The sequence below is a fragment of the Vanessa cardui genome, chromosome 14, assembly GCF_905220365.1.
Source record: "Vanessa cardui chromosome 14, ilVanCard2.1, whole genome shotgun sequence".
NCBI lineage: Eukaryota > Metazoa > Arthropoda > Insecta > Lepidoptera > Nymphalidae > Vanessa > Vanessa cardui.
In genome coordinates, this window is record NC_061136.1 from 13950732 (window position 1) to 13977020 (window position 26289).

Sequence of the window (26289 nt, forward strand, 5' to 3'; positions counted from 1 at the left end):
CTTACATGATTTAGAAATATTATGGTTTCTCGTCTGCAATACAAAAATGGTATTAATATTGCGTTACCCAGAGTAGAATGCTCTCATGAAAACCATAATTTGGACCCAAAAGATTCGTTAAGATACAAATTTAAAGATATAAGAAATTGATTGTCGCTTGCCAATTTGTTTTTGATAATGTTATACATATACATAAAGGCAAAAACATAAAGGATTCCAGAAAATGCAACTTACATGCTTTTAAAACTAGAAATATAAACTTGTTATTTCAATTAACCGATTATATAGGTTTAGTAAGTGTTTTGTGGGGCAAAGATTTGAGAACAACATATTTGGCAAAATATTAATTTTTGATAATACTTAAAGAGCGTTTGTGAGCTTAAGGAAGCAAAACTATCTTCTTAGTTGCCTGAACACCATGAGAAAGAGATTAAAAACTCTTAAAGTGATTTATTTTTGTAGTATGAAAACAATTATTGTAAAAGTCATTAAAAACCCCGCTGAATTTCTTTCGTCGATTCTTCTCAGGCCCGATTTGTTTATTTGCCGGCGAAAGTCTAAATCTAGACTAGTGCCTTCTAATCTAAAAAAAAAGAAAGAAAATCGTACTAAAAATACTAAAAACCGGAAGTGTTAACGGTTACCAATGTGTTCCAATAAAATGTGGACCGAGAAGTCAGCGTTTCAATTAATTATCACGGATTAGATACTGTCGATTATATTTTTTGAGTAATTTAATATCATTTATAAAAACAATTGGTAAACTTAAAATATTAGGTCATTACTATTGACACTGACATTGATAGTATGTTTTGTCTGAGTTATACGGTGATAGTTCAATGACCCATTTAAATATTTAATCAAATTTCTTTTCAAAATTATATTGCGCAAGAGGTAACCACAGATGTATTCAATTATCTTACTCTAATAATCCAATTGGATGTTCAGTCTCATTTGCAAATAACTCAGGTACAGGACCAATTACTTTTCGTGCTTTCCAAGGCATGGGAACGTCAAGATATTTATTTTTTTGCCATGACAGCTGCTGCTATAGTTCCTCGACTAACTATCTCATAAATTTATTGAAATTTTTTCGTTGCTTGTCGAGAAGATCCGACATGTTTAACAATTGTCGTTCTATTTCAACACACAAATTTTAATTCAATACACAAAAACCTTAACTAATTATATACCTGAACCTTCATTATGAATCCATCTGTCTATTGTGGAATTTATCGCGACAAAAGACAAAAGACGCCACAAGGGACTTTTTTTTATAATATATAGTGTTATTAAAATATTACAATATGAAGGTCTAAACTGGGGTGTAAATATTATATATATATGTTACATAACAAATTGTCTTCACTTGCGTTGCAGGGATTCGTAAGGTGTTAGGCAAAAAGTAATGTATGTCATTGCTTGCAGTTCAAACTTGTTTCATTCCATTGGCATTTTGGCAGTGAACAAGCAAAAGACGACTTTAGTATATACATTATTAGTATAGGAATAATTAATGAATGCTTTATTCGTATTATAAGCGTTCAGGAATCGTTCATTCAATCTACACTTTGTATCGTTGTTGACATTTTATGACTATTTCTGGCAATGATCAACGTACACTATGCGTGTCTTATGTTATAATCACTGTTAACAAAAACTAACACTGCGACGCATTGATCGTCGTTAATTAGAAACAATTAAAAAAGAGAAAATATTACTTGGAATTGTTGTAAAGCCAAGCGATACATCAGCCAGATTATAAGTATTTTGACAAGAGTCTGTCCGCTTCTTAATATTTGCTATATCTTATATTCTTATTATTATTAAGAAGCGGACAGTGCTGGATTGCAGGAAATAGGATAAAAAACATAATTAAATAAAAGAAAACACTACCTACTATATACAGTATTTTTATATATTAAATATTATAGTTTATTATGTATTATGGTTTATTGATATATTATTTTAAAATGAAAAAAAAAAAATGTTAGTGTAGTCCAGGTCTTCCAAGAAGATGACAAGCTCGAAGTACAGCGAAGATCTGCTGATGTTCAGTAAAAATATAAAATAACGCCAAAATTTATAAAAGTAAAATGTAAAAAAAGGCACGGGCAACTGTGAGACCATTGACCATTGACCATTGTAAATTAAATAAAAAAATAATATCAATATGTATAATAATACGTCAAAAGCTGAATGTAATATAAATATTAAATTTTGTACGGAATGTTACAAGGAGATAGTGTTTTGACTTTCTGCACGTTCATTGTTTCGGTATTCAGAGTTAAAATAAACTTTATTCAAGTAGGTTAGGTACACGTTTCAATAACCTTTGTGCTGAGAAAAGGTAAATAAGATATAGATATATTATAATATATGGAAAAGATAAAAGCCTCTCCTTTGAATTAAAGGTTTGGAGCTCATTCCACCACGATGTTCCAAACTCGTGGCTGAATTTCATTAAAATTAGACAAATGCAGATTTCCTCACCGTGGTTTTTCTTTATCGCCGAGCATAAGATGAATTATAAACACAAATTAAGCACATGAAATTAAGTGGTACTTGTCTGAGTTTGAACCCACAATCATCTTTTAATGATGGTAAATGATGTACACATTCTAACCACTGGGCTCTTTAAACACTACAAGACATATTTTTGCTATATTATCGATATCAAGGTCGATATTCATTTATCTGTCTCTTTCCAGTCAACTATTATCATAAAGGTAAGACAAAGAAGGTATTATCTACTCAGTGTCTTGTCTTTTAATAATATTTTAACCTTTTATTAGCAATACAATGACATATGAGCAAGTTTTGTTGAATGAGTTTTATTAATTCGATGCTTACTGCATTCAACCTTTAAAATATACTTTTTAAATGTCGTTTTTTGAAAGATTTGTAAAAGGTCAATGCTAACTCGCTATGCAAAATGTGTCATAATTGATTATAATAAATAAGTTTATTGTTTAGATTAGTTACGAATAAAATCCTTTACTATAGTATATAATTTAAAATATTTTTAGTATTTTAAGTAACAACCTATTCATTTAACACTCCACAGATAAGCTGCTCTAATACATGTGTCAGATACACAACGTGCAGGTTTCCTCACAATGTTTTCCTTCACTGACGAGCAAAATGAATTATTAAATACACTCATGCAAATGAATTTAGTAGTTGCTCCGGGTTTGAACTAAGAATCACTTAACTTAAGAAAATAACTAAAGAACTTGTAATCACTGGGCCGTCTCGGCTCTCTAATAACGAATATACAATGTGATATTTTCCAATATCTATTTATTTTTTTAATTTTTAGATCTTGTTATAGAATACAAAAATACAACAACCAAACATACTCATATTCATAAATACATATTCAGTTGTTGAAGTTGATTTATAAATACATTCGTGACACGTTCGGTCTCCCCTCTGGCTCTGACATCCGGGGTGACAAACCAGAGCCGCCCCTAATACACCCGGGGTATATAACATTGATATAATAGCAAATCATATCTCTCCGTGAACGTACAATTTAACCAATAAACTCGCGAGGCAGCTGATAAAAGTTATACTGTGTCAGGAGAGTGGTTTATTGGCGTCTCAAGGCGATTTGCGTTCGCCTAGACAATGTGTTACTTTAGAATTGTTGAATTTTATAATCTATATTTTAATATAATAAATGTGAAAGTACCTAACTCTGTCCGTCTGAACCTTCAAGAAAATAGCGTACTCCTTTCTTAAAGGCCGGCAACGCACCTGCAAGCCCCCCGGTGTTGCAGCAGTCCATGGGCGGTGGTAGTCATTTTCCATCAGGTGAGACTCCTGCTCGTTTGCCACCTATCTCATAAAAAAAATGTATGTCGCTTTTTCACGATCAAACCGCTGAACCAAATTTGAAGAAATTTTGTATGAAGCAAACTGTACCTATAAGAAAGGTCATATGCTTCCAAAACCCTAAAACACAAGTGAAGCTGCGGACGACTACTAGTATTGCATATATTAAATCCGACAGCTGCTATGATAAAAGTCTAAGTGAGCTTTTTAGACTTGCACATAGGGCCTTTAAGTGGGTTACAACTGTATAAAAAAAAAGTAAAGAAACAGCCTGTAAATTTCCCACTGCTGGATTAAGGGCTCCTCTCCCATTAAGGAGAAGGTTTGGAACATATTTAACCACGCTGTTCCAACGCGGATTGGTGGAATGCACATGTGGCAGAATTTCGATGAAATTAGACACATGAATTATAAACACGATTAAGCACATATATATAGTAGTGCTTGCCTGGGTTTGAACCCGAAGTCATCGGTTAAGATGCCCGAGTTCTTTCCACTGGGTCATCTGAGCTCAACCAACTGTATACATCATACGTACTGCCGCCACTACAATAGTTATTATTGTTGGGTTCCGGTTTGAAGAATGTGTTCAGCAATGTAACTATAAATACAAGGGGCATAACATCTTGGTCCCCAATGTTGGTGACGCATTGGCGATGTTGGGAATAATTTATATACCTTGATGAGAAGGTGGCACATTTAGCAATCCTACACATTAAAATACCTACTAAATATAAATAAATAAAATAAAAAAAAATGAGACAACATTACATACATTATTCTGATCCCAATGTAAGTAGCTTAAGCACTTGTGTTATGGATAATCAGAAGTAACGGTACCACAAACACCTAGACCCAAGACTACATAGAAAACTAATGATAATCTACATTGACTCGGCCGGGAATCGAACCCGCGACCTCGGAGTGGCGTACCCATGAAAACCGGTGTATACACCACTCGACCACGAAGATCGTCAAATTATATATTTTGTTATTATATGATGTATATTTAATAAATATAGTAAGTAAGTTTTCAAACGAAAGCCTTCTTGTGCTGTTTTGTGTGGAATCCCTTCAACCCAAAATTGTTTTTATGGACCACAAAAAAAAGTTTAATTTACACAACGAAATGAAATTTAAATCTAAAGCATAATAATCAATGTTATGGATCTAAACCAAACCCATGAACTACCTAAAAAGGATTTCAAGTAGGCCAAATACTCTGAGATATCGCGCCATTGTGAATAGGATAGATAAATAAATAAAAGGCAAAGGAAACTGTAAAAAGCCAGCGTGATTTTTTTATTGTCTGCGGTCGAGCGTGTAATGAAAAACTTTTTGTTTTTTATAAAACTTTAAGAAACGTAAACTCCGTTATGGTAATCATTTTTGAATTTAGAACAATTTCGAAATGTTTAAGCGTAACGTTTATTTTGATTAATGAATTTTAGGCTGTATGAACAAAACAAAAACACTATTCTTAAATTAAAATTTAAACTTCCATTTTCGATGTAGTATTACACTGTCTTACTTTTACTGTCTCACTGATATTAAAATATAACTGCTGCATAGGGAAAAAAATGCGGACCTGATAATTGTGATTTTGTGTCTTTGTTCGTAGTTAGTTGTCACCCACGGCTTCTTCTAAGGCAATAATAATATCACTAATGATTTTTTACATTTTTCAATGTTTAGTATATTGCTATAAGGCTATCGTTTTATACCCAAGGCTCGCTATCAACTATGAAGTCACTGATTGCACATAAACATGCCTTTACATTTTTTTTTTAATTTAGCAACAGCGACAAATTGATTGCCTACTAAGGCCCTGTTGTAACACCGCCACAAAAGAGTTACTGACTCTGTGCAGTCGAGTATCATGAGTTAATGAGGATCTATTTGTTTATTGTACTAATATTACGAATATCACATAGACTAATTTACCTACCTTTACTTACCTTACTTTAGGTACCTGAAACCGAAATCTAACCCATATTTGAGACTAGACGAAGTATCAGGTATACCACATATATATATTTTCTACCTCGCACAACCACTCTGTAGAACCAGCTTCCGAACCGATACGACTTGGGAACCATAAAGAAAAGAGCGTACTCCTTCCTTAAAGGCCTTCAATGCACGTGCAAGCCCCCGGTATTGCAGATGACATCGGTGGTATATATATATCACTTTCCAACAGTTGAGCCTCCTGCTCGTTTGCGATGGATGTCGTGAAGCAAGACATGACAGACTCACACGGAATGACCCTAAATCCGTGTAAAGTAGAGTTAGTCAGAAGGCAGACCCTGGCAATAGCTGGAAATAATTGTATGGAAGAAGAAGAAGGCGAAGAAGCAGGCAACAGCTAGTTTCAGATACATGTAAACAATAAAACAATATTCAGCGTGATGTTAAGTTAGAAATTCTTTCTACAGCTTTATTTCCATTTAAAGCGTGTTATACGACACTGACCGGACTATAACACAATACACAGTTTCACTTTCAAATGTCAAGAGGAAATAATACGAATGCGAACAAAACGAATGACAATTGTACTTGACTTTCTATCTTATTACAATCGAGATAAGGTTTACAAAGCCAGACCCTACGGAATGATTCAATCTCCTTAGGGTTATCACATGAAAAAAACATTGGTATAATATTAAAATAACGGAAAAAATGTCGAGATGGTGAATATTCATATGCTAAATTCGTGTTTATAATCTCGTGATCGGTGGTGAAAGAAAACATCCTGAGGAAACCTGCATGTGTCTAAAATCGAAATTCTGCCACATGTTTATTCCGCCAACCCACATCGGAACAGTGTGATGGAATCTGTGCCGAAAGTTCTCCTTGAAACGAAAATTTTTAAACAAGGCCTTAGCACAGCAATGGGAAAATTACAAATATTATTAATATAATAATTGATCGCCGAACATAGACAATATAAAATTGTCATTAAATATTTTAAAATAGACAACTTCAGATCTTAACGTATGCAACGTTAAGATCTGAAGTTGTCTATTTCGAACGATATACACGAACTTCGTGGATTAGTGAGCAAATTTATCATGAAGTTTTTGCGTTACCACCACAAGCGCGAAAATTATAAAAAAACATTCTAAACATTTTGCATCACACCTCATTAATTATAACTTCATAAAGTTAAGATTAACGCTTAATACTTGCAACAAGACTAAAAAAAAGTAACTCTTTATTTCGACAGATTTTTAATGGCATAATTGCTATAATTTTTTGTACATTTAAAAGTATAATGGCTTTAATGCACATGTCGGTGCAATGTTGGTAATTAAATCACGCTGTTGTAACGTCATTATTTAATAGTTTGATATTTTTAATGCATTTAATATTTTATCATTTTGTTTGTTGCGTCATTTTATTTAATATTATATAAACATTGAATTGTATTAGGCTAACACTAGCGACACGCCCCAGCTTTGCCCGGGTGCAAAGCTGATACTAAATCTACTACAGAATTTGTTTATTCACTACATCACATTAGAAACTTCTAAAATTATCAGTGTTTCTTTACTATATTGTCCTTAAATTATGTCCAAAAATCTGCCCCTGGGATCGCTCTATCTATTAAAAAAAAACTTAGATTTAAGCATAAATAGGGATATAGGGACAGAAAGAGCATATTTGTTTTATACTTTGTAGTAATAGTGATTGTAAAGAGGTAAGATTTATGTTTTTCTTTTTTTTTTAATTCACTAATGACAGAATTCATTCAAGATTGATAAAAAAATATATTTTATAAGTAGGTGAGTTATACATTCGAATAGGATAAGGCAATAGATAATGTATATGTTGTATATTTTTGTCTCACAACGTGGAATCATTGATTTTTATACAGGGCATATTATAAATTTTATACTCAGTAGGGCTTAGTGTAAGCCAGTCGGGGTAGATATCTCTAATATAATTTATCTCCAAGCAGCAATACTTAGCGTTGTTGTATTCCGGTTTGATTCCTTACATCGTCAATGTACCACCAACCTTATTAAGTAAGATGTTATGTCCCTTGTGCCTGTAGTTACACTGGCTCACTCACCCTTCAAACTGGAACACAACAATACTGAGTACTGTTATTTGGCGGTAGAATAACTGATGAGTGTTGGTACCTACTCAAACGGGCTTGCACAAACCCCTACCACTAAGTAAGTATTTCTGATAGGTACATACCAAACCGTATTGGAAATTTGGAATATCCAACTGGTCTCAGCCAGCATTGGAACATGTTTACTGATACTACTTTACTTCACAAATTAATGTGCAGTAGTATTAGCATTATGTATACGTTATTACGAATTGATATATAAGTCATAAATATTCACGGACGTCATTGTTGTGAAATAGAATCAAATCTCGGTACAATTGTTGAGAAATCGATTCAATTGCATTACATTGTTCCAGCCCACCTGGTGATTATGCGACCAGTTCGGTTACGTGACGGTCTGCGTGGTTCTCAACAATATATCAAGACTGCCAACTGCAGGAACTGAGTCGATGTAGAACGATCGTAACTTGTTTTAACCTGATATGCGACATTGACTTTAATAATTATAACCCTCAAAGGATATAACCGTCAAAATAGCGTATCAGCGTCAGTCGATTTGTCGAAGTCACGATCGTTTTTAGCGTTCGGTGTCGTTTTGTTTCTTATTTCTTGCACAACAAACAATCATAATTATTTAAAAAAAAGCTTAGGTACTTATATAAATATAATAAAGCGTCGACAGTATATTGGCTGAGGAGCCGACTATCGATGCAAAAAATCGCAAGTTAAATCCTGACATACCTAAATGTATTGAAATCCCAATCGTACTTTGGTACATTTTTGCAATATAATTCATTTATTAAATCATAGTGTTATATAAAACCTTTCTCGATAAATGGGCTATCTAATGCTGTAAGAATTTTGCGAATCGGACCGGTAATTCTAGAGATTAACTCTTTCAACCAAACAAACAGACAAATTCTTTACCTCTATAGTATTAGTAGATATAGATTTATTTATAAATTATATTAAATTATCTATGTTCTGTTAATCTTATTTAATAAATGTTTATGGTATCAAAGGAATGTAATTAAACTTAAATTTATATATTATTACGTTTTGACTCTGTAAACTGGTGCTTGTAAATAACCTAAATGCGAACTATATATAAACCGAACGTCTAAAGTGACGATTCTGAAGTACTCGTTAAAGCCTAACGTAATTAGAATCTGCATGAATTCCAAACCGGTGTCAAGTAAGGACATTCAATTGAAATTCTTGAATTTAATTTATACCCTGCGTACATGACAACGTAACTTGACTAAATAAGAAAGACTAAAAGTTAATTGGTTTAATCTTGATGAGATGATAAACAGGTAGATAGTATTACTTTCTTATTTATTATATTGATCCAACTTATAATCAAAATTCCTGCACGAAAATCGACGGACACAAATAGTACGCCTTGGAATGTTATATAATCTTGTATGGTCTAGCAGTAACAGCTTGTAAAATTCCCACAGCTGGACTATTCATCACTCTCCCTTTAAGCAGAAGATTTGTGGAGCGTACTCCACCACACTGCTTCATATGTGGCAGAATTTATTTGACATTAGTCAAACGCAGAATACCTTACGATGTTTTCCTTCACCGCCAAGTACCAGATGAGCTATCAAAACAGATTAAGCACATGAAAATTCAGTGGTGCTTGCATAGGTTTGAACCCGCATCCATCGGTTAAGATGCACGCGTTCTAGCCACTGGGCCATCTCGGTTGCAATACGTGCCTTATTAACTAGCAATATTTAACATAAGCATTTCATTTAACAGTCGAATGAAAAATGATCTTGGATTTGATGTTTACAGCTGAACCAATTGAAGTTTTTTGGTGTTTAGAAATTGATATGCGTAGAATATTCGCGTAAATTCATATTCGATTACGCATGTAATAGGTTTCATTTGTTACCAGTTATATTTATAAGTCAGTTATAGCCCGGTGGGTGGATATATACTTAGGCTTAGGGTTGACAATTACTTTAATGATAGAGTAGTCAGTTAATTGACAGTATCACAACTCCTGCGATACTATATACGGTATTATATGGGAAGGTGATTGTCCTGCTGTCTTAATGTTTCAAATTCTTGTTTTTTTTTTAAAACGCATTATGTATTTCCCCTAGTTAGTCGATAAGGGGAGGGGATTATGTGGGAATTGCCGGTGCCCAGGACGCCGAGTGCGCCCCGGCACACAGGAAAACCCTATAAAAAAACGCAGTGGTATCCTGTCCGTACCGACGGGATCGCTTAAGCATGCCACCGTGATGAAGACGAAGAATCGAATGATAAAAAATATTTTGCAATTTCATTTCCTCTCGTGAAGTCGTGCCGTCAGCTAAGTGCACGTGTAAGCAGCCCTAGTATCACCTCAATGACCAACTTCCATAAAACAACGCTACTGTGTATTATCAGAATGTAATTTGAGGCAAACTATTTTTTTTTGTTTATACATTAACTTCCGTTCTTTTATTTCTGAGATAAACTAACATAGCTAAAGTAACTTTGTTTATTGCTCTTACAAGGATAGAATACAGGATAACGACTTTAAAGAAATTTGGTAAAAATTTAGCAATGCAAGGGAGAAATATTATGCGAATTTACGCTAAAAGGCGAACCCGTAGCCTATAACTTTATAATTTATGTAAATGTACGCAATTTTGTAGCATCATTTTGAAAACTAAAGCTACCCGGCTCGCAATGTGGATTCTACCAAGAGGAACAGACATATATGAAGAAACCTCGTTTTACGTCATATGCATGTAATACTATATTTTTTATCTGTTAATATCCTAGGAAATGATGACGTCAGTCCACACTTAGTAGCTTAACGGTAAACGTCTAGCGATGTGAAAGTCGCAGATTCGACCCTGACCTATTCGTAAAGGCTCCTTGCAAAAGATTTATGCTTTGAGGGTTCAACTAATTAGTATTCCTAATTATAGTTAGATATAATATAGAAATTGCATTTAATATATCAGATAATATACAAGTTTGGACGCAAATTACAATTTTAAATTCCAGTACAACATTTGTTTAAGGTGATATATATTGTATTATTGCTTTTGAGTTGAACGTATTTTCTCTTTTCCTAAACGGAAGCTAAATTGGACTCTTTTTCAATTAAATAAAGTAAATACTTTTAATAACTATTTAATGGTACTTTTATGTAGCTGAGTAAACAGAGTAAGGAATTTATTATACAAGGGCACGTATGCTTATTCTTTTGACACATAATATCCAAAATCAAAATCAAAATCAAAATAAACTTTATTCAAGTAGGCTTTTATAAGCACTTTTGAATCGTCATTTTACAATTAAGTGAAGCTACCACCGGTTCGGAAAGTAGATTCTACTTAGAAGAACCGGCAAGAAACTCAGTAGTTACTCTTTTTTAACATTTAAAAAATACAACGTCATGTTTATTAAATACAATTATTTCAATTAATGTATCCTGCTTGGAAGTCAACAGGTATTAACGTAATGTATATCCATAATCCAAATGTATATATATCAAAGAATATATATTTCGAATAACTTAATTCGTTGTATAATATATCCACGTTTGATTATTTTATGTGATATATAATTATTTAATTATCATTTACATAAAATAAAAATATTCTGTGTCGCGCATATCTTCTCTGTAGTTATATGTGTATATGTATATATCAAAATCAGGTATTGCTCAAGCTAACATATTAGCGAACGGCTTACCTGTTTCACAGCATTGTAAGCATAACTGACGCGCTGTTCTAGTGAGCAATTTATGTGGTTAGGTACGGAGATCGTTGCGCTGACTTATCCAACGATCGACTCGATAAAATACACTTATAACATCCTAGATGATTTATAAATGGGGCTGATGGTAAGTGGTAACTGCCCTTTAAACATCTGTAAAAATTATGAACTATTTTGAAACTAATATGTTTTGCCAAGAATTGGAGTTTTGGCGGTAGAATATGCGATGGTTGAGTGGTACCTACACGGTTTTACCCAAAGGTATACCACCGAGTGTGTGTGTTCTTGTCTGAGGTCTATTCTCGATAGTCGTATCAAGAAGTCAAGAGAAGAAGAGAGAGAAGTAAAGAGTCGTCTTTTGATTAATATTATATTTATTTTAATCGTTCCTTAAATCGCCAATGCTCCACCAATCTTGGGTACTAAAATAGTATGTCCTTTGTACCTGTAGTTACTTATCCTTCGAATTGGACCACATACTCATAATGTCAAGTATTCCTGTTTGACGGTCAAATATTTGGTGGTACAGATTTATTTAAATGAATTACTTAATATATTAACATCAAAGATAATATAGATAGATATTTTGTATATTGTAAGTTTACGATTAAAATTGCGTGTTATAACCTCCTTGATCAAAGTATACCTACTTTTGATACCTGATGGCCTTGATATACTAATAGCGATAAAAAAATTTAGTTCTAGCTGATGACGTCACTCAGGTTTTAGTATTTTATCCTATATTATTATTTAAACAAATATACAATCGAATTTTATAATACAATAACGTTGTCGAAGCCAACGGTCTCTAGCAGGTGCGTTAATAAATTAATGCACCATGTTTAATTTCATTAATTTAGTAAATTTAGTTTTACCTTTGGACATCTCGTCGAAATTCGAAGTTTCACCCGCACCACCTTGATGTCCGAAACAACAGCGCGATTTCTAAGACATTTTCTGCCTCGCACAACCACTTTGTGGAACCAGCTTTCGCCGGCGGTTTTTCCGAACCGATACGACATGGGAACCTTCAAGAAAAGAGCGTACTCCTTTTTCAAAGGCCGGCAACGCACCTGCAAGCCCCCTGGTGCTACAGATGCCCATGGGCGGTGGTAGTCACTTTCCATCAGGTGAGCCTCCTGCTCGTTTGCCAAGTGTCTGGCCGGCGCAGGTAAAGATCAACCAAAGATTGCAGATTCAAACTCGGCCACATTGACATTACATGATTGATATTATAGGCCTATATATATCATCATCATTATCATTATACCTCACGATTAAACTTGAATGTGCCGGATTGAATCTTGGACAGTAAATGGTATGTCTAGTTTTCTCCATATTGATAAAATCAGTGGAAGTGATGTGATGTATGGAACAGAGTGGCTGGAGATTAGGATGAGTGAAAAGGTTGGAGGAGGCCTTTGCCGACTGGCAAACAGATCTACAAATGATAACCAAGAAACAGATCAGTCTAAATACTTTACTTAGTTAAGCTTTAGTATTAGTTTTTAAGTTCAAATATATTATAACCTGTTAAGAGATCTGAATAAAAAGGCTATTATTATTACTATTATATTATTATTATTATTATTTTGTATATGTAATTTTACTCGACATGATTTTGCCGGTTTCAGTCGACATGCACGGGCCTAGGCCAAGTGCACATCTATCTTAAAGTGGGGTATTTGATTGGATTGGTGGAGTATTTTGGGATAAAAATTTGCTCACTATTCTGCAAGTATTTAGTATGGTAGCTTTCTGTAACTGAATGAATGTATTTTTAGGCAAGTCTAAAGTTTTTAAGGACTGGTGAAGCTGTTTTGGTATGACTCCTGTTGAAGATAAGACTATTGTAACTATTACGTTCTGCATATTATTATTGATAAAATCAGTACAATATAAAACTTTTTTGCAAACAGACGTTGCAATTTTGAAAGAGTACTATTAAATAGATAATATAACATATTACCGAGAACAATGAGAAAAAATAAAGTGTCCGTATCATTTGTTGCGTGAAATCTTGCAATATGTGTCTCGTTCATCCGTTGCGCAATACGATCTCGCACGGCGGCAAGTTTTTACGCTGTTTGAACACGTTTTACGTGTAAAATGCGATCTCTGTATACTTAATTAGACGTGATGGCTATTTTATAAATATTATCTTAATTAATAATGTAATAGAGATAATGAATTCAGATAAAAGTGATTAAAAACAGATATTTTTTTGCTATCCATACCGATGTTGTATGGATAACAAAACCTTGATCTTCCCGCTAAATAGAATTATGAACATAATATTTTTCTGTACCAAAATTGTAATAATTCTCACTCTTTCCTGGAATACAACAGTCAATGATGACCAGCATTGTGGTACCACTCGTACATTGTGCTAAGCAGCAGCTTAGCAATCAACAGTGGTAGCCAATATGTTATCTTTTAACTTGAATCGATATTTATAATATATATTTTCTTTTTATAAAGTCTACTTTTTATTCGTGTGACCGTTTTGAATAGTGGTTGAGCTACTCAATCAAAATCAAAATAAACTTTATTCAAATGGGCTTTTACAAGCACTTTTGAATCGTCATTTAACAATCAAGTGAAGCTACCACCGGTTCGGAAAGTAGATTCTACTGCCTGGAAATCCACAGGTATTAATTCGGAATTTTTGTATCATCTACAAAAGCTTGTATCGAATAATATGCTTTTTTTACCAATGTATTTTTTATAAACGATTTGAATTTACGAAACGAAACTATTTACTACAAACTACTTTACTATTATAACAGTTACAAGGGAAGTATAACAGCTTGTCGTTCTGACCGATTTCGGCCACGACTGATAATCTCAAGGGAACTAGGAAGATTAATCAACTACGCAGGACATGTTCTCATGCAAGTTCGAGACAAATATAGAGCACCTATTTCTTTACTCTCATATTCTTCGGCAATTCCAACACGAAAGACTTCAGGTATAGGACTAACGGATTTATGTGCTATCACTACATATAAGTGACGATACTGTATCGATATAGCTTTATGAAACCTTGTGTCACACTTTGTAAACATAAGCCTGAAAGATTTATGGTCTCCCGAGGTAGGAGTTAAAGAAAACTAACCGACATATGTGAAAAGTCAGATGTTTCTCGATATGTTCATAAATCCATTGTTGATGTTAATAAATCCATATCGTCGAGCATAATAGAGAAGTGGAATAAAGAATTGCTATCCCTCTTCAATCTCAAACGTAAGATAGAGATGGAACCATTATCGCTCCTCTAGGTACTGACTAGGGCTGTCCATCTAAATGTATTCCTCGGGATAAATGTTAGACAACTTTGGTATGGAAATACGTTTTTGTGTAACTGGAGAAAACTTTAAAGTTATTCAGCAAAGGCTCGTCTTTTCACGAAGTACTGCTTGTTTTGTACTCAGTTTAATATATTGACAAAAATTCTGAAAACTTCCAAAATAGCCAAACATATTTCTACTGAAAATGATGGTGCTGGTAAAATGCTATATCGTATAAATTTATATTACCATATGTTTCATTTACAAAGGCTTGTATTTGTGACTTCTGATCAAGTGCCGTTCTACATACACACTAGCATCGCTTACGCATGCCGAAAAGACACGACCACTCTGAATGGATGATTGATAAGGAATGAATTTGTCATCGTGTCATTATGGGTATCATATTAGCATAATGAAGTCGAACAAGAGGGAATGATACATCATTAAGGTCAGGTATATGAGTGGGTAAAAATGTATGTATTTCAGTAGCCCTGCGTCCACACCTTATAACGTGTTCACACTGATGCTGAATCGACAGTAGTTATTATCGTGCTACAATTTTATTTATTTTACACAGTATAGTAGAGATACACAGTAAATTTTCTAGTGTAGAAACTTTGCTTTATATTTAACTAATACTTATACAATAATGACGATTTTTCTGTTTTCACTTAAGCTATTTTATGGGTATTTTTTGGAATTTAATTTATATAACACCACATAAAGATATTTGATACTTAAAAATAACTAAATGGGACTAAATAGTTTTGAAATCGTATGAAGAATGTTTTAATAGCTAAATATTCGCATAACCGAATTACATTTAAAATTTAAAATATTTTGAAGTTTTTATATCATAGTATTTATATTATAGTCATGAAGTCTGTAAAAAATATCAGATTTACAGAAGAAATTACATAACTAACTAACTAACCTAACCTAACTGGCTTATTTTACAGTTGTGAATAATAAAAAAATCGGCTCAAGACCAAATCCTGATTAAATGTTGAGATCTGCCGTTGAGATAATATACTTATCATCTGTGGTCGAATGAATAAATCATTATATGAATTTGGTTTAATGTTTTACTTTAATTATTAATATTATGAATGTGAAAACTAAATCTGTCAAAAAAGTAACTCTGTCTGTATGTCGTTCTGTCACGACCAAACCGCTGAACAGAATTTGATGAAATTTAGTATGAACCAAACTTTAACTCCAATAAAGGACATAGGCTAATTTTTTACCTAACACGTGACAACCAACACGCTAAAACGAGCGAAGTCACGGGTGACTGCTAGTTTTACATAAAAAACAATATGTTTGTACAATTACTAGTATAAGTCATCTGTTTCTTTTACTATATCACTCGTATCTAACATGATTAAATTTAACCGGTCCGAGCGCGTAAAAACTGTGATCAAATTGATAGTGTGAATCGACCCTAATGGTCTACAAGATGCATGAGGTCATTTGCGCGTAACTGTACGATAATGCCGATTGTAACGGTCGACGTGACGGGGTCAGGTATAGCTGAGACATTGTCAGGCCCAATGCCTGACAATGTCGTCATTATGTACTCGTTTCGAAATGTTCGCACGGCTATTTACCTCGAAAGGATGATATGAATACCGGGATGGAATGTTATTTCGTACATTTTACGGAGTTAGTATTGTACCTTTTTGACATTTATTATAATGTATATAACTGTAATAATTGGCAATCCCGTCATGTTGTGCATGCACCCTCAGGGTTATAATCTGTTCGTTACTATTAATGTTTATGAAATATTCTCTATGTGATTGTAACCTGTTGTGTTTGCCTTAATAAATAAATAAATAAATGGTTACAGACCTCTATTATTTACACTGTAGCGTTGTAGTAAATAGGTAAAATTTGTTTGTGTGTATATTGGGGGTCTGGAACTATTGATACTTTTGATATTTCTGGAAATTGTACCTTATTACTGAGTACTAAAGGGTATAAATTATATTTGTTAAATTAAATTAAAAGCCGGGCCGAGTTGCTAGTGATACATTATTTTTTTTTATAGGTGGACCTGTTATAAAATATCGCGAGTTTTAAAGATTTCCATGCGAATTCATTGCGCAACGCGTTACATATCTGATTCTTAAGCGTGGTTTTTTAATTCAATTCCCAGAATTAATAGCTAGTAAATATAGCGTGTTATAGTAATGTAAGAAGATATTTAATAGCATATAAAAGTAATTCACTCTAAAATTAACTTAATTAACTAACTTAAATAACAAAATAATTTGGATAATCTTTATAAAAAGTCGCTGTTTTTTACAATTAGATCTTAGGAGCCTAGAACTACACATCAAACAGTATTTGAAATTGAAGTTATGTATATATGTAATTTTTCGTTTTGTATGTTCTTCAATCTAAAAATTGATACGTATATTATCCTTAATGTGCCTGTGAGTCATGCGAAGACGGAAGGCATAGCTAGTTGTCAGCATACTACAATGTTATTGAATCTTTTCTTTTTAATCAATAAAGAACAATGATTGTATAAATGACCGTTCTCTATGAGATCCTGTCTTTCAATTGTGATAAAACTGGTGAGTTTTTCTGCCTAAATTCGCTATTTTTTAAAATGACCAAACGTCATTTCTTTGTATACTGGTCTATTGTCCTACATCATAAAAAATCTATCTAAACACTTATTCTGAAGCCGAAACGGGTAGCCAGTATGGATCTGTTTAATTACGAAGTCGTACGCTAAATTACCGGCTTGCATTAACAAATATAATCTAATTTGTATATTTGCTGTCTTTATTCTCAGATTAGTCATCTCACACACACTAAGATATCTTGTCAGCATGAGAGTCACTCATAATGCATGCCGATAATTTAAAGAATAGGGGCGCGTCTTGAGTGATCAGATCTATACATAATATATTATAAATAGCATATAGAATAAGGATTTCTTGGTTTTGTGGACAGATCTTACGCAGATTCGGAGGTCATGCGGACCCTCAAACTTCGGCAGACATTTACTCTTAAAGAATCCCACTGCAGGTCGGGCTGATTAATAAATATCCACCATCATTCTTAAATAAGGATTGTCGTTTAAACTGTTGTTAACTTAAAAAATATTTGTGCATTTTCGTCCAATCTGATGACGTACTATTAATTTAGCTGGATCAACACGCTTTTTGATAGTTTCAAATATAGAAGGAAAATAACCTAAAGGATCAAATTTTCCCTAGAAGTGGTCTAATCCAGCCAAAATGTATTTATGTTTAAGGCAGGACAAAAATCAGGTACAGTGGAAATCTTTATCAAGAACCATATCTGTTTTTATTTTCAACCGACTTCAAAAAGGAGGAGGTTATCAATTCGTCTTTTTTATTAAATTGCCAGGAGTTCGGGCAAATTGGCCATCGATGGTAATGGTACCACCAATAGTTAACAGAGAATAAAGAAATATTAACAATTCCTTACATAGCCTTGAAACCGGAACACAACAATACTCAGTGTTATTGTTGGGCAGTAGAATATGTGATCAGTGAGTGGTTTTTCAAGATTGGCTTAAGACCTACCCAGTTAATATTTTATTCATATGCATTGTCATTCCTCAGATTATGTTCTAGGAATAATAGAGAAATATAAAACGTATTATGCTAATTTTGACATTTAGCACATTGTTCGCGCTCCGTACAGCCGCCGATGTTTGTCGTGGGATTTTGTTTGAGCTATTGGTGTCAATTACCGTTATAATTGCCATTTTGTTGGCTTGTGCAAAAATTCCACGACTATGAAGTCGACACACGCAACTGTGGCGTAACTTCTTTTCTAATGTTTTAATAAATTAATGACCTATTTCTAAGTATTTTACTTGGTGGTAGGGCTTTGTGCCGCCAAATAACAGTACTCAGTGTTGTTGTGTTCCGGTTTGAAGAGTGAGTGAGCCAGTGTTACTACAGGCACAAGGCACATAACATCTTAGTTCCCAAGATTGGTGGCACATTGACGATATAAGGAATAGTTAATATTTCATACAGCGTCATTGTCCGTCAACCTATACCATAAAAAAGTCATATTCCATTTAACTTTTTATGGGTTACATTCATACAAAGCCATACTTTACCCCAATTAGAGTTGAAATTATCAAAATTCATTTCGTCTAAGGATATTGTTACAAAAAATAGTTATGTTTTTTTTTATGGCTAAGTAGTTTTAACTGTGCGTTGTTTTTATTAGTTCGATTTACCATCAATTATAGATTTGAAACGATTAGTTATAGAAACTATATAATTTTAAATAGTATGAGAAAATAATTAAATATTATTTTTAAGAAATCCAGTACCTATTTATGTCATGATATAAACGAGCCATGATGCGCGAGTGGTAAAGCATCTTAACCATGTTTCGTGAGTACCGCTGAGATTAAATGTGCTTAATTTCGGGATATTCAGAAATTCTGTAGTGTCTTTTAAATACTATAATTTATATACAGATTTTGATTTAAATTGCGATCGAAAAAAAATAGTATTTGTATATTGGTTCCCGAGATTACCGCCTATGTACAAACAAAATGTTACCACTTTATAATATTAGTATACAATTTATTATCATCTAGTTAAACCGACTCCAAATATAGCAATAATTATAACTACATTATATAATCGTAAATCGACTTTTAAGTAGTCTAATATTTTTCATTTCATTTTACCTAGGAGGACTCTAAAAAATATGTTAAATATGCAATTATTTTTTTACTTTTTAGTACATTTTTATTTGTTTTAAAATAGTGTTTTGTTTGAAGTCGGTTTTTCTTGTTGTTAAAATTTTATTTACTTTTTGATTTTAAGTGAAACTGATGTAGACTAACATTTTTTTTAATATGGATAGATTAAGCGTGCCGTTTATATGAATCAGAAACTACTTCGGGGACAATTTCAAAAGAAACTGTCGAATAAAGCAAAAATAGATTTTCGAAAATGCGGCTTTAATACGTCATGCGGCATAAACTACAAGGTACCACCCTCGAATGAGCTGTAATCGACCTCAGTAAAAAAACTTTGCAAAAGAGCTATTCGTATGCTATGTCGTACATCATATGACATCACATCATATACACAAAATTTGATTAAAGACAGTAAGAAATTCTGCCCCAAATCGCACCCTAACTGTAAGCCGTTTAGGAGTTCCGTCAATACATAGTATAAAACAAAGTCGCTTTCTCTGTCCCTATATCTTTAAAACTACGCAACGGATTTTGATGCGGTTTTTTTTAATAGATAGTGTGATTCAAGGGGAAGGTTTGTGTATATAATAAATAAACAATATAGTAAAGAAACACTGACAATTTTAGAAGTTTGCAATGTGATGTCGTAAATAAACAAATTCTTTAGTATATTTAGTATCAGTATTGCACCCTTGAGAAGTCGGGGCGGGTCGCTAGTCGATCATAATATTCGATTATGACAATTACATGAACATAACCACGTTCCGGAAGGTGATTCAAATATCCAAGTAACCCATAAATAAAAGATTCGACCGAGTATTGATAACGTGCTCCTCAGAATTGTTCCGTTCCCTCCCGTTCCCTTAATTTGTCATGGATCCTGTGCTCAGAACCTTACCAAACTTTCACCAAACTACCCTTAAAATATATCCTTTATAATAAAAAAAGAATCATCAAAATTGGTTAACGTGATTTTGAGTTATTCACCTATTTGTCGCGCACATACATAATGCAAATTTAAGACTTATGTCGTTTTCATACGGATACCATCATCGGAAAAAAATAAAAAAAAATGGGACCCCACGGGAAGCACTACCTTTCAAACAAAAAAAAAATAATCAAAATCGGTCCACCCAGTAAAAAGTTATGAGGTAACAAACATAAAAAAAAAGAAAAAAAAAATAATAAAAATGCAGACGAATTGATAACCTCCTCCTTTTTGAAGTCGGTTGAAAAGTAACTCTGTCTGGCCCTCTTTCACAACTAAGCCGCTGAACCGAAGTTAATGAAACTTAGTATGAAGCAAACTTGAACTCCATAAAAGGAAATAAGATTTTTTTTGGCTAACACATGACAACCAACACCCTAAAACGCAAGCGCAGCAGCGGGCGACTGCTAGTAGAAAAAAAGATGTCATGCCCCTTGCACATGGAGCTACATTAAGTCACTATTTAAACCGGAATACAGCAATCCTAAATATTGATGTTTGGCGGTAGCACATCTGATGAGTAGGTGGTACCTACCCAAAGGAGTTTGTCCCGAGTAGTTGCACAGTTTGACGCATTGTAAACATTAAGGATTAAACACAGATTTGACATTATATTACCATTGCTTTGACATTCTGAAGAAGACATAATAAAGTTTAACTTTTCACTTTACAATATTTATTGGAAAATGCGTTAAATGGATCGTCTTTTGGGCAGTTTATCGAATCTTGGGAGTGCATGTACCTAATTTTAACAGAGCTGCAATTATTTTATGCTTTCAAATGAAATATTAAAACAGACGATTTAATACGAGTATTTCATTTCAACGTTTCTATTTATATTATTAAATTTATTTGAATATGTGTACTAGACCTTAAATATATTTTTAGCTTTCTTATCTACGTAGCCTTAAGTACATTTTAAGACACATACAACTTAAGATTTCCGAGTAGCATAATAGCTTTTTTATCTTTTGAAGGATGTTAAAACTGTTATTTTCGTTTCAGAAGTCGCAATATGGCGTCGAGATGGCCTGCCGCGGTGGTCTGTGTTGCAGCTGTGATCTTCCATGTTGGTGAGATGAGTAATTATACTATTATTAAATACTGGCTTTGCCCGAGACTTCGTCCATGTTTCAATTAAAAAAAAGTTATTTCTGCCTTAATATCGTTCTAAAGATTAGCCAAAGATGACAGACATAAATTGTAAAAAAAAAATTTGGTATATGTGCCGCGCAATGATATTCTAATAAACAGATATGTTATATCCATACTAAACAACAGAAAAAAGTGTGCCGCGTCGGGGACCGTTTATTTTAGTTTATTTTTACATTTCGTTAAAAGTAAAAAGAATAGCTTGATAAAAACAATAAGTAAAAGTGATAATTAGATATTTTAATTACGCAAAACGTATTACTACGTAATTATGATGTATTATAACGTATTACTACGTAAAACGACTAAAGGCAAATGTCACAATTAGGACGTTTTCTAGTCTTCAATTTTTGCGCGTTAATAACATATCTGTTTACTAAAACATCATAACATATAAATGTTACTTTAATATTACTATCAGACACTCGGATTTTATTATATCTTTAGAAATAATGAAGTATATATATTCACTTTACTCGTGATTTATTGTTTAACATTTTCTTACATAATAATAATGTAAATTCATCATCATCTCAACCATAGGACGTTCATTGCTGGACATAGGTACTAAGAGAAGACAACTACCCTGCTCTGGGACATTTATGGGATACTATATACTATGCGAATTAGTGGGAAGATCGCTACATTCCTATAATTAGAATCTTTTATTTAACATTCTACATAAATGAACATGTTACTTAGAACAAAGAAATAACTGTTATTTCATTAACACAATTAACTAAGATGAATCAGTAGTTTATACAATGGCCTAAAAACTCTGATCTACCTGATGAACTTGGATTTGATTTAAATTTAGAAATCATCTTTAAAATGAATCTTTAAAATTGCAATTTTTACTAAATTACTAACTCAATCGTTGTTTAAAATAAATAATAAAAGTTTTAATTATTGACTTGGTGGTAGGGCTTTGTGCTAGACCGTCTGGGTAGGTACCACCCACTCATCAGTTATTCTTCCGCCAAATAACAGTACTCAGTATTGTTGTGTTCCGGTTTGAAGGGTGTGTGAGCCAGTGTAACTACAGGCACAAGGGACATAACATCTTAGTTCCCAAGGTTGGTGGCACATTGACGATGTAAGGAATAGTTAATATTTCTTACAGCGTCATTGTCTATGGGTGATGGTGACCACTTACCATCAGGTGGCCCATATGTTCGTCCGCCAACCTAAACCATAAAAAAAAATTAAATTTTAGCCTAATTAGATCCACATCCACGCTGTCTGTATGTCTGCGCACGTATTGTGTAATATTATAGTCTAGCTTTATTTTGCATATTTAATAAAATAAAGCTTTTTACTGATTATAATTATTTATGTGTGGCAAATTAAGGAATGAACAGGATAAATAAATCTAAATAAACTTTGTTCAAGTAGGCTCTTAAGAACACTCATTCTAATCGCTACACCAAAAGTGTTTTCATTAATAGTAATAAATATATTTCATTACTAAAAACTTGGTGAAGTCTTAGTATTTATAGATTAGATGATTGATTTAGTAAAGCGCAATAATAATGAGATTGAGTGCCTTAATGTTTCAGTTTATAGATTTAACATTGATTTTTTTACAGCCTTCGCCAACAAGCTGCCAGTCTTCCTCCAAGACATGGACAATTTAGCTTTGTATGAAAGTACAGCGGTCGGCGATATTGTATACACATTGCAGGGTACGACGGATCCAGAGGGTTTACCTGTAAGTACACTTGTATTTGAGACTTTGTTTATAGATTTATGAATACATCTCATGCTTGATTAGCACGTTCAGTGCAGAGCGAGGTCTATTACTCCTCGTATGCGTCATGCGGTGCGGCTAAGAAAAATATAGACTTCTCTCTCGTACGTAGGCTGCAAAACCTTTACGGGGTCTAACAAACCCCGTACTGGTATTATGATAGTTGTCATACGAGGTCTTAAACGCCCCGTACCACGAGTGTAATAAAATATCGTAAGCTAATCTGTTGAATTGAATTGCTGAATTATATAAGTATCAGCTAATTTAATGTGAGTTTTATGCGCAAATAAAATCTAAATATACTTTGAGTGGACTCTTACAAGCACTTGAGTCGTATCGAGAATAATCCGAAATAAATGAAACCAATTATAATAAATACAGGGTTATTGGTAATTCGAAGATTAAATTAATACTACAAAAATGATTTATATTTACTTTTTTTTTAAATACATTTTTGTATTTTAATTTTACTTATTTTGCAAAATGCTAAAAAACACTATACCTACTTCAAAAATAGTTCACCTTTGTATAATGCCCATGGGGTTATTTCCTAGCGGGAATACGTCTTATTACCATTAACCCTGTATAGCCGTACTACGTGACCTAATAGTCTGGAAGCCAGTCAATAGTGTACATAGAACTCATATTGCAACTGTTAATATTCATTTATGTAATGTTCAATTGACTTTCTACTTAACATCCGGTGTTACGCATTTCCTAGGCCTAATGCTAAGAGAGACTTTTCTGCTATAATGTCGCATTGTGTATAATTTTATAAATGTGTTATTATTTGTTTCAGATTAAATATGGACTCGTTGGGACCGATAAATTTTCCGTCAACTCTTCAACTGGCGAAGTCACACTGATACTTCCTTTAGACAGAGAGGTAATCGTTTATTTGGTTTATGAGTTCATACAACAACAGCCTGTAAATTCCCACTGCTGGGCTAAAGGCCTCTTCTCCCTTTGAGGAGAAGGTTTGGAACATATTCCATCACGCTGTTCCAATGCGGGTTGCTGGAATACAGATGGCAGAATTTCTATGAAATTTGTCACATGCAGGTCTCCTCACGATGTTTTCCTTCACCGCTGAGTCCGAGAAGAATTATAAAGACAAATTAAGCACATGAATCAGCGGTGCTTGCCTGGGTTTGAACCCGCAATCATCGGTTAAGATGCACGCGTTTTAACCACTGGGCCATCTCGACTTATGAGTTGTGAGTGACACTTATGAGTTCATACATGTCCCTAATGATTATTTTGGTAAAGCCATTACACAAATAGTCTAAACTAGTACTCGCCCGCGGCTTCGCTCGCGTTTTAGATTATCACGTGTTGGGCAAAAAAGTAGCCTATGTCTATGTATGTTTTCTTGGAGTTTAAGTTTGCATCATACCAAATTTCATCAAATTCAGTTCAACGGTTTGGTCGAGAAAGAGCCATAGACAGACAGACAGACAGAGTTACTTTCACATTTATATATGAACCATATTTTCCCAAAAAATTGTGATTAAAAAATATTTTTTCCTATTTATAAAAAAAATGCATAAACCAAATCGAGATGTGTCTTAATCTTGTAACTTATTGCTTTTATCAACTATATCATCCCCATTGTTCAATTCAATTTTAAACTTTTCTATCTTTTTCATTTTTCATCCATTCAGAAAGAAGATACGATAAAATTCCTGGTGTCTATCGAAAACGAGGATCCTGATACGAAAAATACACTGTACCAATCTCAGCCGGTCACGGTTATTGTATTGGACGAAAATGACAACCCACCAACTTTCAAAAATGTAAGTACAGTGATTTGGATTAAGCGACCGTTAAGGGACCGGATATTACGTCACATTAATTAATGACGCACAAAACTTACACATTATTTCTACTTCCGTTTTCATTCTTGTTTATTTGTTAATCGAAGTTAGTGATCCGATAAAACGCGACAAATTCAGATTATTATACGGGATAATTGAAATTGCATTAGACAGGACCTAGGAATGATTGGATATTTCTGTTAGTTTGACAGTACAAAGTGGTGCAGCAAACAGAGAAATATATAAACAAATAGGACGATAAATTGGCCTCCACGTCCCAAAAACGATGATTTATTCCAAGTTTTCTTTGACCGAATTTTAATCGAGATTTTTTTCAGAGTCCTTACGAAGTTGATGTACCAGAAGACGAAGAGATTGGAAAAACGATTTTACGAAACATTGAGGTAGAAGACATCGATTCTGTTGGTGATAGCTTGGAGGTTGGCTGCGTACCCAATGAACAGGTATGTTTTAATACCATCTTCTTACAAATAACTCTTATCTTACCAAATAGTTTAAAGGATGAGTGAGCTAATAGCTACAGGTCAAAGGGACATCTTATTTATAAGGGTTTAATGAGACACGGGGATTGGTGAATATTTTCTTAAAGTATAAATTTACTCGGACAGTAGTAACCACTTACTATTTAGGTGTCCCATTTGACATTCATCATAAATAAGACTATCTTGTGCTCAGCTGTGGGAATTATGAAAGAAAACTTTCATGTAACACTGATGATCCTGCTAGTTGTGTATTCAAGATATACCTTTAAACAGCGTAGTAGACAATACCTACTCAAGGAGACCTTTGCCAAAGAAATGGAACATTAATTGGCGTTACGTGACATTATTATTGGTTTTTCTACGACATTTTTAGTGTAATATTCCAATAATTGTTAAGTTTTATTCACGAGATT

General features: G+C 33.5%; 1 protein-coding gene across 1 annotated transcript in view; it reads left to right on the top strand.

Annotated features, from left to right (window-relative positions):
- LOC124535436 (cadherin-87A) overlaps positions 1-26289 on the top strand; it is a 68462-nt gene that overhangs the window by 19438 nt on the left and 22735 nt on the right. Inside the window, exons 2-6 of the mRNA XM_047111649.1 lie at positions 21660-21727; positions 23396-23517; positions 24356-24442; positions 25221-25352; positions 25712-25837. Coding sequence (XP_046967605.1) covers positions 21670-21727; positions 23396-23517; positions 24356-24442; positions 25221-25352; positions 25712-25837 — 525 coding nt within the window. The 5' untranslated portion in view covers positions 21660-21669. The remainder of the gene's footprint in view (positions 1-21659; positions 21728-23395; positions 23518-24355; positions 24443-25220; positions 25353-25711; positions 25838-26289) is intronic.